The 20264-nt window shown below is 40.7% G+C and overlaps 1 protein-coding gene across 1 annotated transcript in view; it reads right to left on the bottom strand.

Moving 5' to 3' along the window:
* Positions 1-14875, bottom strand: part of LOC121948787 (TSC22 domain family protein 1-like) — a 39866-nt gene extending 24991 nt beyond the window's left edge. Inside the window, exon 1 of the mRNA XM_042494253.1 lies at positions 11425-14875. Coding sequence (XP_042350187.1) covers positions 11425-14096 — 2672 coding nt within the window. The 5' untranslated portion in view covers positions 14097-14875. The remainder of the gene's footprint in view (positions 1-11424) is intronic.
* Between the last annotated feature and the right edge of the window lie 5389 nt (positions 14876-20264).

The raw sequence follows: 20264 nt of genomic DNA on the forward strand, positions 1-20264 counted from the left end.
TTGCTTGCTATTTAGTGATATTCTATAGATCAATTATGTAAATAATAATAAGATTGATTATACTATGTATTGCTGTTTAACAAATATGGATAGCCTGTCTAGTCTTGTGCACAGCCTGAAAATTAGTAATGGTAGGATGTCATTACCTTTTTAGCAATGACTTGCCTATATATCCTTATATGACATTCACAGCTTTTAATATTATAAGGCTGAAAAAACAAATCTAAACACAACAAAAATCTAATGAACCAAATATCTGGAGATACAGAACAAATAGTACAAAAGATATGGAGGAGAGAAAAAAAAAGTAGGAATACTAATGCCGATAGCAAAGTCATGTGCTACATTCTTTATATATGCGAGTGAGTGTGTGTGTGTGAGAGAGAGAGAGAGAGAGAGAGAGAGAGAGAGAGAGAGAGAGAGAGAGAGAGAGAGAGAGAGAGAGAGAGAGAGAGAGAGTGTGTGTGAGTGTGTGTGTGTGAGAGTGAGTGAGTGAGTGTGAGAGAGAGAGAGAGAGAGAGAGAGAGAGAGAGAGAGAGAGAGAGAGAGAGAGAGAGTGTGTGTGTGTGTGCGTGTGTGTGTGTGTGTGACTCCTGGAGCTGACTGGACAGAGTTCTGGCCACAGGAATGCCGGCCATGATTCAGCACATTGCCTGCATGTTTAGGGGGATGACAGTGGCAGCCCACTAAAGCCTAAAAATAAAAATGATTGGCTGAACATGAAACCTCCATCAGCACCACTTAATAGTGCTATACATTACTCAAAAACTATGCCACACATGCTGGAGATAACACGAATGTCTCAACTATCACGACGACAGAATCAATCCTCCCTTTATCTTACTGTCCAGTCTGCAGGCTTCTCTGACAAATGATGAGAGTCTGACTTGATTTTTACAGGGATAGAGCAGAAGCGTATGGTATGATGCACACAGTCTGGTAGTTCAGGTACTTGTTATCTATCAGCATATCTGGTACTGACAAAAAAAATCCAATATTGCGCAGCCCTTATATTTGCAGTCCAGTTTAATAAAAAGATCATCTTTCCAGCAGTGAAACACTTCTTTGAGAAAAAAAGTCTCTGTTTTCATGAGTACCATTTCTTTGTTGCCGAAGAAATTAAGCTGGTGGGCATTAGGGAAGTACTGTATATAAGGACTCTAAATTGCAATGGAAAGTACTGCATTCAGTGTCCATACACTGCGATTAAAAACAACAAATTACTTTTTATAGATCACATAGGCAATATCGGCTTATTGCTATTAGCACAAGGCCAAACCCTGACAATGTTGCTGTAAAATGTTAGCGTCGAGCACTCAACCAAACTATCAACCAAGGATTTCAGTGTCTACATTTTTGCAAACTCATCAGAAGTGAATCAGCACAACAATCTATTGCAAAAACTCTACATACAATTTCCCAAAAACCTCTAAGCCATTCCAACAGTAACTTTAATGCTTTTCATGATGTAGTAGAATATGATTAGGCACTCAGATAGGCATCTTTCCCCAACTGAGATGACTCCTCAGTTGTAAAATGTGTTTTTCAATTCATCCCCAAAATAATAAGCCAAACGTGCTTTACTTCAAAGAGATAACATGTCTATTCCATATATGGTATACTGGAACCAATTTGTACATTATAAAAATTTAAAGAAAGTCTGGATGCTTTCTCAAAAATAACAAATATCAAATAAAATTGTCCTTCCAAATTATTCATAAAGATTACCCTCCCAATCACTACATTCAGAAATGTTAAAAAAGACAAGGCTCTATCTATGACAAAATTTTAGAAACTCTTGAACACCTACTCTGGCACTGTTCTCATGTCTATCTTGAGCCAGTGTTTAGTTTGTCCATTCTGGGCTACTGTAGAATGACAAAGCTGACTCCATGGGAAAGGACCTCCTCACTATAAACATAAAAGGCTTATTCTAGGGTAATTAAATCACAACAGTTCTTATTTTCAGGTGATTAGAAAATAATGAAAAAATAGTAATGAATAAAACATACAATTTATGCCAATCAATGGCCCTTAGTTCTACAATACAGATGATTTAACATTTAATTTCAGATATTTAATATCTGTATGTTTTAGAATATATTTGACCAGTGTGATATGCTGTTGGCGCCGTCTTTATTGCTCTACTTGTATACTATCCTCTGTATACTGACTGTGTTATGTTCTGTTGTTTCATTAAAAAGAAAGTCTATCCCATTCTCTCCCCCTTACATTCTAAAACTATCCTTTACAATTAAGGCATAAAAGCCAAAAAAATACAAATAAAATAAAATAATCTCTACAGGAAAAATAAATAAATTTATCACAAAAAACATGTATTTTGGTAAACATTTTTTCTTTGCGGCGCTACAACCTTATTCTTAGTCTTATTCACACTAGAAACAAAAAGAGAGGAAGATATTGAACCTCTCATGAAACCCAACGGGACAGCCCATTTTGAGTGTGATTATACAGCGGTGACCAAAGAGACTCAGTCTATTGATTTTCCCTACAATGGAAATACAATAAATAAATAGGCAAATAAATAATAGCTGAGGCAGCAATCCAACTGTGTCTGCCTGTATTGTCCAGGTACAAAAGGAGCCAAAATGAAAACAGCAGGAGCAGTTTTTCGACAAGGTTAGACTATCAGGACTGTGTGTGTGACTGTGTATTCGCTCAGGGTTGGGAGGGCAATTTTCCCATAGATGAAAGGCAGGCTAAAAACACAATCCATTATCATCCATTACGAGCCATTAGTTTTCCCACCACACTCTTAAGTGAAACAATCCTGTTTATTGATGGAAAAATAAACCATCTGAAAGACGGAGGCAGAGACAAATGAAATCAATGACGCAACTGCACAAAGCATACAAATTAGCAATGGACAAAGACATGGGGTGATTTAATGAGAAACATGCAAATGTGAGTGGTATGTGTGTATTAACTTCTATTTCATCAACACACAGTGAACAGATCACAATCTCCAAGTTTCATTCTGCCATTCATGCTTTTACTGCTTGGCTTAGGACGACATAGTAAATATTCAGTAGCATGTAGAGAGACCTCCCGCTCTCCCTTTCCCTCGCTAATACACAGCTTGTTGCTGCTCTGCTGTGTTCTGGTGTTCTCTGGCTTGGTCTACGTGGTGGGAGTGGGGGAGGTGTCAGCAGCATAACAAATAACAAACGCTGTTTACTTTTAGTGAAACACTTTTAGCACAACTGTGGACAAACCAGAGCTCTATTTAAAAGGCAACAGACAAACACTGCCACAATGTTGGTGCATTTGCTACAGCGCAGTAACTTTCTGATTGAGTGCGAGTGTTTGTTAGTACAACACCTGGCCCATCTTGGCAACTGTGTGCGTATTAAGTGCGCATTAAATGGCTCGTTCCAAGCTCAAGTTTGCAAAATGAATTCAGAAATATGAACAACAATATATGAAAAACAATATCTCAATTTTTTTTCCGGCTCAGTGAAATGGCTTTACAAAAGAATTGCTCTAATCAGAGGAATAAGCAGCCTCTTATGAAATAAGTGCCCTTTTCTGACTGACAAGTACATACTAGGGAAGCTCAGTGAGATACACTGATAACGAAGCCTTCAGAGGGCTGTCATGGATGCACGCAATCCCCATGTATGTGGGGAGGGGGGCAAGACTGGAAGAAAGGAACCTGAGATTACTGAGCATGTTGAAAACTAGCTCACCATTGTGTTCTGTACAGTTATTTAATAAATGGGGTAAACTTGAATAACAGCTTGCTACATGGCAAGGCCTATGTACACTCATAGAAATGAAGTTACAGCCAGGTAACTAGTTACTATTTTCTGCGATCTGGTGATTTGAATACTTCAGCTCTGGTGAAGTTACACCAAGAAGATGGCAAAATCCCCTGTTATATACAAGTGAGAGTGACTGGATGTCAAGAGCATGTACTGAGCAACAGCTTCTGTTATTTTATTCAGGTACAAACATTGTATTATTAATAACTGCCTATGAAGATTTATTTCATTGAGTGCTTCATTGATGTTTTGTTATAAGCAAATGAAAATTTTACCATGGGAAAAATGGGTCAAATGAAGCTAGGACCCACTGTATCAGTCTATCAAAGATGTATGAAGTTTTAGTTTTCAGTAAACGCATGTAAAACTAACATTTAATCAGTTTCTAAACATAATAACTGGTCAACAGGGCTGACCAAATCTGTCAAGTGTGACTAAACATTTTCATCAGTTGCACCAGTGAACCTGACATTCATTATATTGATTCACATAATGCAGAATCAAAGTTAGTAAGCACAAATTCTGCATGGAAACTTTTAGACATAGACCTACGCTGTTAGCAACAGCCTGGTGCTGAAGTTAACACAACAAGCTGATTGACGTGTGAGTCAGTCACAATATGGTTAGCACAAATGAAAGGGAACAGTGGAGCAGGGACTGTATATATATATATATATATATATATATATATATGTATATATCAAGATAGAATTTTCATGGATATACAGAATATCACCATATATAATTTGATTATGATGACTGTTTGATGAGTATCCTCTGGAGGAATAAGATCAGTTTTTCCCCTATACCATTATATTGGTATATTACATCATAGATTAGGGCTGGGCAATACAAAGATATTATATTGTATCAGGATAAAAACTATTTATAGATATTGGATATTGTTATATCATGATATGGAATAAAAATTGTTTTTTTCCTGACTTTAAAGGTTGCATTACAGTAAAGTATGTACTTTTCTCAACTCATCATTCAGTTCTACTTGTTTTAATACTTGCCTTTACCCACTTAAGTCATAATATCAGCATTACTAATGATTATTGATCAAAAATGGAATTGTGGTTATATTTTTTCAAAGTACCAGAAGTCATTCCTACATTATTGTCACATAAAAGAGGGAATTTCGGTTAACAAAAAAATCACTGTTCAATTCTGTCTCCCAGTTCTAGCATTAATGAAGTGCTTTTGGGAAGATTTAAAAATATCGAGATACATATAGTGTATCAAAATATAGCCTGAAAATGTCCAAAATAAGAGGAAAACTTTTGGCCAAAAAAAATTGGCACAAAGAAATCCAAGTGCAGTCACTCAAGTGGGTTTGAAAAATGTAAAAGGTCTTTAATTTAATGGGCTACATTCATTAGAATTACACCAACGCGCATCGGCTTGCGCCTTCTTCAGGGTGCAGTGACACAAAGACAGAAGCCTGAAAATATTGCAAAATAATTTTCAGCCCATATCACCTTGCGCCATCATGGATGATGCTTAATCTTGCAATATATCACAAGATGTATGTATATATTCAGCACAGGACAGTGCTGCTCCAAAACTCATACAGCTCTGTGGGTACAGCTATTACAGACAATTTGGCCTGAAAAGACAAACAATGATGTGGCCAATGTTTAGAGCTGCTCTTTTATCTAAAATCAACTGTAGAACAACAGACAGGAACATCTGGACATCAGGTTTGTGAAAGTCTATGGTACAGCCTTCTTCAAGCCAATGCTCATACGAACCCGTCTACAGGACGGGCACTGATGGTGTGGAGTGACACAAAGGACGGATTTATCAGAGCTGGAACACTGATGCACAGCTCTGCTCAGTCTGGTTCCATCTGGTCCAGTTTGCTGTGTCCTCAGTGGTCTCACCGAGCTCCAGCAGACCTGACAAAGTTGGGTTGGGTCAGGTCGGGTCACTTCCTCTGTGTATTGTGAATTTTGGGGATCTCGTTGATCTCCTCACAATGAGCAACAGGCCCAGCACACACTGGCTCCCTGCACTGCCAGGGGGAAGATTACATTCAAAACAGCCAGCAGCAGAGATAGCCATCGTGCTGCCAGCCAGAGCCACATTCCCCTGAGCCTTCACACATTCACATTCAAACACACACTTAGACTGTGTTCAGACCAACAATAGCACTGCGTTGCAGCATCTTCATTCATTTCCATTGCATTGGCACAGCAGGGGCTTCAGCAAAAACATGCAGGCTAGTTTTGCAAAAAAAAAAAAGTTGTACCTGGCTCAACTTTTGCAAATACATGCAAGTCTATATTTCATGGTAACGAAAGGGATGTGATCCCATCAATGTAAAGCACTGAGGTTTTTTTTTTTTTTAACAAAGGGCTGTTTTCCATCAGAACAACCGCACTGACTCCTAATATTTCACACCATACTGGTGTTCAATGCTTTTGACACCTGGGACTAGCAGAAAAAAAGAAATGCAATTATATTTGTTAGGCACGTAAATATATATAATTTATATAGATTATCAATGAGATTTATATATTCATATAAGACAACAGCCAGTGTTAAGTGGTAACATTGAACATCTTTGTATTAAATTAAACAAACAAATTAAACATTAAACATTTTACCGTAAAAGAAGGCTTGAGTGAAATAATCTAAAACTGGACTTCTTCATTAAAAGCAGGGATTAAAGTATGTCAATGTCTCACTCATATTCTAAGGAAGCCTTGGAAATAATGGGATATCATGTCATTACCATCATAAAGTCAAACTGTTATCCAATATGGATAACCTTGACCACCTTCTCCACCACCTGGTGGACAGATAGCTCTTTCTCTAAAAGACTGATTCAACTTCACTGTCACAAGGGCCAAAAGAGGAAATCTTTCCTGCCCAAAGCAATAACACTTAGAAATGCCAGCTGTATAGTTTCTGTCTTCACAAAACTCCACTCTGATATGCTCTTCAATAACATTGCACATCACTTTACCTCACAACATTCTGAAAACTAAAACTTTTTTCAACAAATTTGTCAGTTTGCCTTATATATATATATATATATATACACTGGTATAAAGCTATGCTACAGTATATATCTAATATTTTAGTTTAAGTATTTTATAGTGAATCATAGCATGTTCTTAAAATAATGTTTTTATATAACCTTTTTCCCAATTTGGGATCAATAAAGTACATCTATCAATCTATAGTAGGTTCACTGTGATGAGATTTATTGAAACAGAAAACAAAACAAAAATTATGAAACAAAAGTGCTTAAACTTGGAACACAATCTTGACCCTCTCGATGGTTGGCTGCTGATCACGGCCCCCTCACCCTTTTTTCAAATGTACTTACACATAAAAGGTCAAAGCTAGAGACACTTGGTTAGATAGGGAGAACGGGTTGAACTAAAATAATTATACTATCAAAAACAAAAACATCCACTCTGTTAATTCAAACTCAACTGTAAACAAGACGATTAACATCATGCCTTAATATAGTATCTGATTAGTTCACAGCCAGATCTCACATCTTACAAGAAAATGAAACCATATCTAAAGTTAAACCATAACTTCTATCCTAAACCGAGGTCATACTGAAATAAGCTGGTCAAGTTTGTAAATCAGCACCACATTACCTCTCGTTTAAACCCTGTCTTCCATCCGAAGAGTTGAAACAAGAATGAAAAGTGCATGCATGCATGCACGCACGCACGCACGCACGCACGCACGCACGCACGCACGCACGCACGCACGCACACTAAAGAGACCCTGGTGTTTTATAGCCATACCTTAGGAGGTGATTTATGAGGGCAGGGTCATCCCACACATTAAGCCTGAAAATATGTTGACGGGAGCCACACAGCAGACCTGAGGAAGCATACAACCACTGATAAAGCGCACAGACCCCCAGCCAGAGCACACTTGTGAATACATTTCTACCAGACAGAGAACAAATCAACTTTTATGAGAGGGACTGGCTCCTCCTACAATTAGTACACAAAGGAAAAAGGTCCCGGGTCTAAGAAATGCTTCCGTTCAAAAAGTGACCTTAGAAAAGGTGCAATCACTTAAACTTAACTGCCTTTTTGCACAAAAGACCATCATTTTTAGCAGGAAAGTGAGAGTAATCAATACCATTTGGTTTCAACTATCAAATTTATGGCAAAAATTCAATAATAATAGACATCAATCATACTGTGATGATATGAACACGTAGCCTTTATCATTTTACTAAACTCTTTTGTCTAAATACATGGCAAAAGGAGTATAAAAATGCAAACAAAATCATAGCCCATCCCCAATTACATATCATTATGTTTAAAGATGTTTTTGTTGACAGAAATATCAAGCTTTCTAAGGAGACAGAGGCAGCCTAGCCTTGTGTTTTTGAAGACAAAGCTTCAGGTTCCCCGAATTACCCACTGCGCAGTATGCACATGATTCCTGAATACAAGTGAACCTCTGCTATTTCACCTTTTTCGTCTCAAACACCTAGCCCAAAAATCAACACAACATTGGCCAACAATTAAAATATATATTAGTTTCTTTCTCTTTCCCAAACTGTAACCATTTTTAAACTACTCATACACAAGACTCTTAAATCTACAATTAACTTCTAAATTAATGCTCAACTTAAATAAATGCTAAACACATACACTCTCATGAAACAGAAACTGATACCAAGGGGCTCAAGCATAAGCTGGACTACATGCTAAAACATACACAACTCAAGTTCCCAAAGCGTTGCAAAATGTTAACAATGTAAAACTGACAAGTGAAGCAGTTACTGAAAATTAGCTCAACCTCAGTGATGGCTAGATGAGTTTATCAGCTGATGAAAAGCACTCAGTGTGGAGCGCAGGTTTCTCCTAAACAATAACAAATTCTGTGAGGTTGAGTATTTCATATTAATGGAAGTTATAACCCTGTAATATAATTTGCTTTTTTACATGTATGCTTCAAACAAACTGTTGTTTGTGTATTAATTGAAATAACAAACTGAAACAACTTTGACCAGATTATCAAACATTAAGGCCAAAACGCGCTTAACAGACATCAAAGAACTGTTGGCTGACTGTTGCATCACCTTGCGTTGCCTGTAGTTTGGCGAAAAAGTTGCACATGAACACACAGCAAAGACTGGAACTGACAGTCACCCATCACATATATTCTGCGCCTGTATGAAAGGAAATACTGCTCCATACCAGAAAACAGTGGTAGTCTGTAGTAGTCATTTAAAAAAGGGAAATTTTATTATTACTTTATTATTAACAACAAAACCCGGTATTGAAAGAGCAGAGGCATATTTACTGTAAGTCAGTGAACATCAATGCAAACTAACTGGAAACGTTTTTGCTAAAAAGCTCAATGGCTGAAGAAAGTTATCTTATCTATGTAATGAGTTTCTTTCAACCTCACCCCCTCTTGACTTTAGCCCTCTGTTTACTTTCTTCCTCCTCACATGCGCTGACCTGGGCTACCAATCAGAGTGAATTCATTCAATGATTGCTTTGTTGTATCTGATCCCAATTCAACATGCTAAGTTGGCTGAAATAAAGCTGAAAAGGGCAGACGAAGGCCAGCCATCCGTTGACCCATGGCCAACCATCAGCTTGGTGTGTCAGGGCCTTTAAACATCTTGAATCTGGGGGAAATAGCTCAATTGGGACATGCCTAGTTTGTGGTCTGTGTAAGGAGGCATGAGCAAGCATGTCTGCATCAGCTGATGAGGCGGTGTTGTCATCTCTGAGTTAGCACATTATTTTGTCAATGGAGTTCATCAGTTAGTTAAGAAAGGAAGAGAATAAGCCAGCTCCATCCATTCATAAGAAAACTGACTTCTGTCACCTACTCCCATTCTCGTGACAGCAGGTAAACTACTGAGAAATGAGCCGTGAGCCTAATTCACCAAGACAATCTTCTCATTTGAAACAAGGGCTTTGGTTTCACCCAAATGCTACTTATCATCAAAGACAATAATCCACCTGATCCCCATAGATTTCACATTCCTCAGAGTTAAATGTCATGTGATAACAGTAGCCATCCTTCAGTTTCCGTCCATAAAGACAGACTAAAAATAACTAGCATCATTTCATCCTTGTTAACCTCTACATTCCCAGCAATGAAAACCAGTCCGGTAATCAACACATATTTATAATTATAACTCTGGTATAAAAACATCTTAAACTAAGGTAATACCATTATCTGAGGTTGGGAAAATGAGCTTAAGATTGTAAGAGTGACTGAAATGTGGGCAATTTCCTGCTGTTGGGTGATTAAAATTCCCCTGAAACCTCAAAATCAGTTCTTAAAACATATTATTGGAAGCACATTCCACAGGACTTTTGGATGGACAGCATAAATCAGTACCAAACAATAGTGCCTGGAGAGGACTGACAGAGATGGAGGAGAAAGAGAGATAGCGTGAGAGAGAAAGTGAGTATAGAGAGTGAGAGCTCTTAATAAAATCAATAAGCTCTTAGTGAAGGAAAAAATACTACTGCGCTACACTTTTCATGTCAACAAGGAAACCACCATGTCTTCTTTATGAGTTCATCTAAAGGTAGCTTTGAGAAATGGCCTGTAAAACAAAAATTTTGTTTTGGTTTCTCTGTAGATTTATTTCTGTAACTTCTGCAGCTACCCATCATCTTCTATCTCTAATTAAATAATCATACAACCTCCACCTCATTTACTGCTTTTCAACAACAAATGTGCTGAAAGCGTGTGTACAGCGAAGTGGGCACCCAGCAGAAATTGTGCCCTGTAAGGCAGACCGTCGGGATTTAAGCAAGGAGTCAGGCTAGGTAAAATGTCGAATCACTGCAGCCACTTGATAAAGACGAGACGTCACATCCAGCTGAGCCCTGCACTGTGTCTCACAGACAGAGGACAGACAGACTGTGGCAGCCTGGCAACTGCCTGCTGACTAGCTAGGAAAACAATAACACTTTTCTTTCCTCACAGCTGCCACAGCAACCAGTAAAATCATCCAGCTTCAAACATACTCTGAATGTTGAGTTGGTCGGTCAAAACCAGGGATACTCAACTTGCTTTGCTTGGGGGCCACTTTTGCAAAATGACAAGAGGCCAGGGGCCATTTGCTGCTGCCTCATACATGTCTCTAGCATTTTAGCACGTTTCTATGATTTTAGGACGTTCGTGGGATTTAGGACATTTCTAGGATTTTGGAACATTTCTAGGATTTTAGTATGTTTCTAGTATTTTAGGACAATTCTAGGATTTTTCAGACATTTCTAGGATTTCTTGGACATTTCAAGGATTTTTCAGACATTTCAAGGATTTCTTGGACATTTCTAGGATCTGAGGATGTGGGCTTAGCTAGGACCTCTGTGGGGATCATACACTGGCTCTTTTTTTGATAAACAGGCTCTATTTTGATGCTGTTTTATGCACTCTGGCAACTTATGAATACTAAAAGTACAAAAACACTTTCCAGTGTGAATCACTGTTTTTACTGAGAATTAGAAAATGGTTAAAGGGCCACCCGGCACCCTATCAGAAGCCAGATATTGCTTGCAGGCCATAAGTTGAGTATCACTGGTCTAATCACACATGTAACAGAAGCATCTCAGTAATTGACCATAACTCAACACTTTAACAAAAGCAAGGAAATGATATCTCTTACCCATCCTCCTCTCCATCCACCGTCTTGAGACCAGCAGATGCAGTTAAGGCACTGGCGGCAGTGGCGTTGCCCTCCGCTTCTTGACCCTGGCCAGTGCTGGATCCAGAGCCAGCCTCCCCTCCGGACAGCTTGGGCAGCCCCAACAAAGCCGACTGGTGCTGGAGGAGCAGCCGCTGGGCATCCTGCAGCTGAGTGGTGGTGAAGGTGGGCAGACTGGCGTAGAGGGCGCTGGCCTGGGCAGCATGAGCCAGGGCCAGGGCGCTGCTGTGGTCCTGGGACAAGCTGACACAAGACAGCTGGCTCTGCGGGACACCCTGTGGGGGCATTCTACCACTGTTTCCAGTGTTGTGGGCTTGTGGTTGGGTCTGGGGAGCACTCTGAGAGTTGGGAGGAGGCACACTTGGTGCAGACACTTGGCTCTGGTGGACTGTTGTGGGCAGCTGGGTGCTGAGACCCGGGTTTTGGATTTGTGTTGGGAGCGACTGTGGCTTCTGCTGCTGGCAATCCAGATGGCCTGGGTGGCTCTGAGGCTGCTGGCCAAGGCCTGGTACTCCAACATGAGGGGGCATACTGGAGGTGGCGGACTGAAGGGAGGAGGGCTGCTGGGCCTGTGTGTGAAGGAGTGCCTGTGACTGCTGTGGGCCGCCCATCATCTGACATGCTCCATTAGCTGACACAGAGGGAGCTGATCCAGTTTGGTTGGGCAGAGGTTGAGAAGCTGTAGCCTGGGAGATACCTTGGTGTGGATGAGAGTACTCAGGTGGCCTCACCTGCACTGGGGCTGCTTGGGGGGTAGCAGATGGTTGCTGTGGTAAGGTGGCATAGCCTGCCTGCTGCTGCTGAACACCCACTAAGCCCTGTGAGGAGCCTGAGGATTGATTAGCAACCGCCTGGGCATAAGTGAGCTGCTGCTGGGGTAACGCCGGCGCAGGGAGACCACTGGCGGTCTGGTGGCCTGGCATGGGAGCAGGCTGATGAATGCTAGTGGGAGCCGAGGGGGCCGCAGTAGTCTTCCCATGTGAAAGGGTAATATCCTGGGGGTGCATGTGAGGTTGCGACACTCCCATGCTTAAGCCACTGGGGAGGATTCCTTGAAAGCCCTGAGGAGGGGAGGCGTAATCCTGGGCATGCTGGGCAACTGGGGGTCCCCCAGCCTCTCCACTGCACACACTCTCAGTATAATGGCTCAATGTACTCATAGTGCTGCTCACAGAACTACCACTTGTGCTTTCCCTCTCTGAGGCCCCAGCAAAGCTCTCAGAAACAAACTGACGCATGCTGACCGACCCGGTATCAGATGCAGCAGAGCTGGGAGCAGAGACCGGGGTCTCCTTGTCATAGAATTCAGTGCATGTCCATCTGCCCTTCTTAAAGGGTTCAGAGCTAGAGTCCAGCTTCACCACCCTGAAGCGGGAACTGGTGGTAGTCACTGCAGGGGCAGGAGCTGGGGCAGGAGCAGATGGTGCAGGGGCTGTGGCCACAGCTGTGACAGGGGCACTCACAGCAGACCCAACTCTTCCCTGGATCCCACTGGAGAGCCCCATCCCTCCAGAGGCACTGAAAGCAGCAGCAGTAGTCGTAGTAATCATGTTGGAGTTGATGTTTTGGTGTTGCTGGATCATGCTGACATTAGTGGTGGTTATGAGGTTACCCCCGGCTGCAGCAGCGCCACCTCCACCTCCACTCCCCCCGCTGCTGCTCATCACATTGAGAGGAAAGCCACCACTGCTACTGCTAGCACTCGTGCTGATCCCCCCTCTCACAGGCACGTTGGCAGAGCTTAACATATTCACATTACTAACAGTGCTGGTCTGGGGATTAACTATGCTAACTGTAGTGCCTGTAGCAGAGCTGTGCATTCCAGGGACAGAACCCGGGGCCGCAACCCCCACGGGCTGAGCCACAATACTTGGGGGGGCAGCCTGGGAAACATTCTCTTGAGGGACCCCCACGTTAGAAGGCATTTTCTGGGTGACACAAGGTCCAGAAGCGAGGGCAGATGGGATGCTCCCAGGCCCAGAGGACAGCGGGTATCCCTGGGCATGGTTAGGATGATGAGGATGGTGCACAGTCCCATTCACCATGGCCCCACCATGCTGCTGGTTCAGGGCATGGGGGTGTGAGGGCTGGTTAGGGGAGACAGCTCCAGGGGTCTCAGCATCGTGGAAATTATTCAGCGTCTCCTCTGACGAGCTCCTCTCTGCTCCCACTACATCGTTAGCGCGGGAGAGGGACACATCCAGGATTTCCGAAGAAGACAGATCCTCTGTGTGGGACTCATCCAGGTCATCGTAGCTCTCTGTGTCCTCTGCAATACTGTTGTTGGTACTCACAGATATTTGTGCTGGAGTCACACTTGTGATCTGGAAGCCACTCTTCTTCTTTATCTGAGCTCCGGTGGGCTGTGTGGGCTGGGGCTGCAGGTTCAGGCTGTGGGGTGGGATGTGGTGGGGACCCGGGGAGGATGAACCAGCAGGAGGTTGGCACTGGATCAACAGGGAGGGTTGGTAATCATCGGCTGGGACGTGGCTGTTATTGACCACCTGGTTTGCCGGTGCCGACAGCGTGGAGCCGCTCCCGCTGCCTGTATTGCTACCCCTTCTGTGAAAGACAGCCGGGTGCGCCATCTTTCTAACACTGCCAGAGTCTCCTGCAGGGTCCGGATGATGCATTTCGAGAGGATCCGGGGGGTAGTTGGTCTCTGACAGTATGCAATAAGGTTGCAGTTCGTTAACGGCGCCGTTTTGACTAAACTGCGATCAACAGACGATCAAAAAAATAAAAATTACAACCGGGCTGTTCTTAAATATCAGGCAAAGTTGTGCCAATATTTACAGCCTCTCATACACGATCTCCAGTGACAGTTAGCGAGGCAAAAGAAGCTAGTGGCTGAGTAGCTAGCGAGCTAACGTCAACCGATGCCAGTGTTAATTCGCCGGCTAACTACCAGTGTTGTCCGTTTGTGCCTCTATTAAACAAACATTTTGTTGGCTTTCTAGTGAGAAACAAACGGGCACTCGTTAGCTGCTAGGTAAGTTAGCCTTATATCAGATGCTAGCCTGACAGAGGAGTAACGTCAGCTAGCTAGCTGCCAGTCTCCATCACCGGCTAGCTAAACACAGACGAGTCGTTTTAGCTGCTGAATTTGCTCAAAGGAAAGAAAATGTAAACAAGCAACCTTTCATCCAGTGCAGATCAGTGTAAAACCGAATACGATCAATTAACAGCGGCGTACAAAGGTTTAATCCATCCCACTGAGTCCTGGTTTTAGTCTTGGTTTTGCTGTATCACTGGTCCTCCCCGGCGGTAGCGTTGTTCAGTATGTAGCCTCCTGCACCGCTGCTGTGGCTCTGTGCTGTGACGGGACTGGAGGGGAGGGGTGCTCCGTAATATGGCGACCGCGCATGGTCTCTGCTGCCAGACATAAAGCAGTCTGGTGGAGGCGGTGCCGAACCCAACATCAACATCAGCGGAAAGAGCCGGAAAGTGCCGAGGAGAGGGCGCTCCCTTAAAAAAAACAACAACAACAAAAAAAAAAAACAGTTTAGGATACACTACAATGGGAAAAGAATTTGTAAGGTAAGTGAAAATAGTTTGTACTGTAACGTTACCATTACATTTCAGCAGAAGCAGAAATACTTAATTTAATATCCGGGGGGATATTGTGGTTCGTTACAGTTGCACAGAGAATGATATAAAGTAGAAATCATTACCAGCACAAAGTAATAATAAAATCAAGTAGCTTTACTACGTAAATAATTTTAAAATTATAAATATGTAGAATGTACTGAGTGTGTAAAAATATATAATATATATAAAAAAGAAATACAGTAATATTAAAAACAATTAGTACTATTATGTGAATATTTCAAATTATAAATATGTAGAATGTGCTGAGTGTTTAGAGTGTGTAAAAAAAACAACTTTTTGCCTTATGCTACAATACAATGGAAATATAAAATATGTGTGTGATGGTACAATGTACAGATACACTAACACACACACACACACACACACATATATATATATATATATATATTACACATTAAGAAGTGGCAACCCCCCCTTCTCTGGTAAGTGCAGTCCCTAATGATATAATAAAGCTCAAAAATAAGCTTCGAAACACTGCATACACCTTAACAATATAATAGAATAACATGCATAATGATATGACCCACTGAAAGGAACAACTCTGCCTGAGTTATGTTGCTTTTAAAGCTTAATATATTTTGTTTCTGACCCCACCATGGTTGAAAATATTTTTTTAACTGATTTTATTTTTACCCTGTGATGTTTCTACTTTTACTTAAGCGAATGATCTGAGTACACAGTGTATATTCACTGGTAGAGGTGTGTTATTAAATAGTCAAGTGATATGAGTTAATCCCTGCAGATAGTACAACGAACACCAGATGAGAAGATAAACAAAAAATGACAGAGGATGTAAATATCATATCAATGAGCCTCCTGAGCATTTGCTGTGGATTGAGCAAAACATCAACACCACAACAGTGTTTCTGAAACAAAGGTGGACAGAGAGTTGCTAGATCTCTCTGCAGACAGACGCAGGTGGTAACTACACTGAAGGATTATTCTACACACAGGTACTGTTAGGGGCCTCTCTCTCTCTCTCTCTCTGGTGTGTGTGTCAGAGAGTGAGAGGCTGAGAGAAAATGTATACATTTGTTGGTCTGTAATGTTGCCACCGTGGGTCAATGAACTCTGCTGTTAAACTGGTCAAGCATCTCCATTTTCTGTGTTCTGGTCTATTCTGCTAATGTCTGGACACAAAGATCATTTTCCACTTTGAACAATCTTTATTTAAGATTTTCTCTTACTCTCTCTCTCTTAATGATCCAAAACAAAATCTTTAACACAACATGACTGTGATGTTCACACTGGATAATTACATGCTTTTAAGGCACACTTACATAAAAGCAAGAAGATATCAATATAAGTTTCAAAATATGTTGGAAAACTACATTTAAGCAACAGTAAACTAAACAGAATTGTCTCTTAATAGCAGCACTCCCACCACTCTGCTGGCTCATCACAGATAAGACATCCCTTAATTTTGGGGGCCACTGACTTTATTGCACTATACTTGGAGTCATATCAATAATTCCAAAGTTTTAATCATTGTTTGTTTTGCTGGAGCACCACAATACACTTCATTCATCTGGATTTAACATTCATCTATAACATTTACATCTATGTTTTCATTCATTCATAATCACCTGAAAATAAGAATTGTTGTGTTTTCCTTACCTAAGAATGAGGTGATTATACATGGAGGAGGTCCTTTTCCTCAGAGTCCGCCATGTTGTTCAAGCCAAGAAGAGAAAAATCAAACACCGACTATGGATAATTACCCCATACAACCCCAAATGTGCAGTAACTAAGTTAAAGTGTAAAGCAGCAGAAAATGGAAATACTCTCAAGAAAAGTACAAGTACCTCAAAGATTTACTCAATTGCAGTTTCTGAATAACTGTTTTGTACTGCAGATCCTAGAAACTACTTGTTATTAAAACAGTATAACTGCAGTTAAATTCATTCGACAGATGTTTTCAAAGCAAAGCAGCCTAAATTTAATAAGTAATTTGGACAATTTTCTTGAATCAAGTTACAAACAACAAATGTATGGCACATCAGACAGCTTTATATCTGTCAGTCAGCTCTACAGAGAGCATAAAATAGTTATTTCTTTATATGAATACAATGCAGATTATTACTTTCACTCAGAACACAACAGAGTGTTTACAAAATGAAAGCAGAGTCCAGAGTATAAATTGTTCATTATTGTTGGAGCGGCGGCACAATGGTGCTGTGTGTTTTTTTTGTTGTGGAGTGCCAGTGTGATTTAAAGCTGCTGACAGCACCAGACGCTTACACTGCACTAGGCTCCTGCTGTCTCTCGTCCTCTATCATTTGTATCGATGGACATAGCCTGTCTGCTTGCCTGACAGTCAATCTCTACTTCTCTCTCGCTCCTCTGACTCCTTCACCGACCACTGCTTGGTCCTGCCTCTTTATTAGTTAACCTCAAATCCTCTTCTCCTTTTTGGCATCTTTCTCTGCTTCTCTTATGTTTAAGGCTTTTTTTTAATTGCTCAAACCAGCAAACTGAAAATAACACCATATATCGTTAAAGTAACTACTAAAAGATATATCTTGCAACAAAAATAGCTATTCAGAGATTTTCAGACAATCTACAGATTGTTTATGTTTTAGCAGAAGCCCATAAATCTAAACTCTCACTCGCATTAAATCAGTTTTTCTCAATGCAATCTAGCTTTGAAGAGAGCTGCATGACTGCTCCATTTTCTTGTTAGAAATCACTGTCTTACATTAAAGTAAAGCAGTGAAAATGTTCTAAATGTAGCATGCGCTGAGACTGACACTGATTGTTTTAGGTGGAACTATTTTTTCAGTGGGGTAAAATACGTTTTCTTGCTGACCCCTATCCACAGCAGTAGATTACTTAGCTTTCATGTCGGACTCCAGCCTGATTCTCCAAAATGGGTGCGTGCAAACTAACATCTACTGTACGTGATATACTGTCAACGGACAAGTTCATTTGTACAATTCATTGTATACAGAAAAGACATGATGAGGCTACAAAATATAATGCCTTAGAGATTAACCCTTTGAAATCTCTATCAATTCAGTTTTGGAGGGCTGCGTTCAGATGCCTTTCACAAGTTATTGATCCTTTGAAACCTGAGCAAATTGACTTGATTTCTTTTGAAAATGTGGGGGAAAAAGTCAGTGACCAACTGGGCAAGAAATGCCCCACAAATTGTAAGAAATTAGTAAAAGGTGACAATTACCTGAAAATGAGTTTCAAATTAAGAGGGGAGGATTATTACAAAATGATCCCCCAAAAATAGGGAAACATTTCCTGATTATGTATATATATATACACACACACACACACACACACACACACACACACACACACACACATTCGGATCATTTTTGTGCTTGGTTTTCTTTTTTTTTGTGATTTTCTTACAACGTTTTTCTCAAGTTTTTGCACATTTTTGTATCATGTCTTGTTAAGTTGCTCAAGGCCTTCATGGCCTCATGGTTTTTAAGGGTTAAACAACCCTATACAGTAGGTGAAATTATTAAGGGTTATTGATTATATTTTCCTTTTCTGTACATTTACTCGAGTAATATATTGAATACTCCATTTATTTGAAGTAGTATTTTTGCTACAGTACAAGGTGGAAATAGACACAATATCTTTGAGAGTGACTTTGTCCAGGGTAGCTGCACGTATTGATTACAAAATACAGTCTTCCAAAGTACAAGTTGGGTGTTGAGCATATAAAGACAGATCTGTTGGAGCAGAGGGGTGATGATGACGGTGGTGAAACCAACCTAAAATTCCTGAAACAACAGAGGCTTTGGCCATGGAGCGCACGGGGCCATGCCCAGTGATGCGGGGCAGGGTGTCTGTGTCTCTGTCTGGGGCTTGTGTCCACTCAGCCTCCCTGCTCTGAATGGAGGCCAGAATAGATGCTGGCTTTATTTTCATTGGACAGCCCTCCCAGCAGAAAATCACAGTGTGTGTTACTAGATGTCTAAATACCCAGGCCCACCGCATTCATTCATGAGTTCTTCTTCCCACACATAGTCTGAACCCAACTCTGTACCACTGTGCGTCACTGTGACAAAGAAAGAAGAAATATTATGAACTTTAAGAGCTGGAATTAGGGCCAATAGTTTCGAGCAGAGCAGGCGCTGCAGTTAGAAAAACACCTTTGCATTTCAAGTCATACCTCAATCATGTGGGTTGCTTATGGGCAGAGCAAAAGCATAATGCATCCACTTTCAAAGTTCGTTTTTGATGATTCAAACATCGAGTCACAGGCCTATTTCTGTTTATTGCTGCCACCTGCACACGCTATAACAGATTTCGTTCAGCTGTGATTTACTGAGGCAGTTGCAGTGTTTCTTTTTCTTGCACGTTTTGTAAAATCAAAAGAAATATCAAACGTCACAAGGTTTTGTGAGTCAGGCCACCTGTTTTATGTACCATGTAAATGTCACACGGAAACCCACACTGTCAGGAATGTATAGTTCTACACATAACCTTTCAGTGTTTGTTTTGGTCTTGTTACTAAATGAGGGTTGGTGATGGCACATGTTCTCTCCTCATGTGCAACCAAGGACGTACGTTTCATTTCAGCATAACGAGGTTGGACACATATGAAATGGGGGATAAGGGGTCAAAACTTTTTGAGCATCAGTCATTTATTTTTTGCTTTCTGGTTAATTTTTGGTCAACTTTGTGCATTTTCTGCATCCAATTATGTTGTAAATGTAATTCTATCAAAGTAAAAGCTCCTTTCATGTGTTTATTTGGGGGAATAAAGTATATTTTCTTAATATTGGGGATGACATGTTCCCTGCATTCCACTCAAACTCACTATTTGTACTTAAACGAGCAAACTCATACAATATGCTTCTGACTGTCTTGTCAAAAGATTTCTCTGTGTCATCATTTAATTGTAATCCTTTGATACCTGGACCACATCATGATTCTTGTGCTGCATTTAAGTGCTTAAACCTTTGAAATTTGAGCAAATTGTTTCGTTTTCTTTTGAAAACATTGTGAAAAAAGGCAATAAGCACTTTGGCAAGAACTGTTCCACAACTCGCAAGAAATTACTGGATTTGGAAAGATTTGGATTTGGAAGATTTTCTAAAAAGAAAAAGTAAGAAAAAATGCTGAAAAAATTATAAGATTATTCATTTAAAATATTTTACAGAATTACTATTTTTAAGCACTTTTCAAGTCATTTTCTTGTTTATTTTCTTAACAATTTC

Source organism: Plectropomus leopardus, chromosome 10 (assembly GCF_008729295.1).
Source record: "Plectropomus leopardus isolate mb chromosome 10, YSFRI_Pleo_2.0, whole genome shotgun sequence".
NCBI lineage: Eukaryota > Metazoa > Chordata > Actinopteri > Perciformes > Serranidae > Plectropomus > Plectropomus leopardus.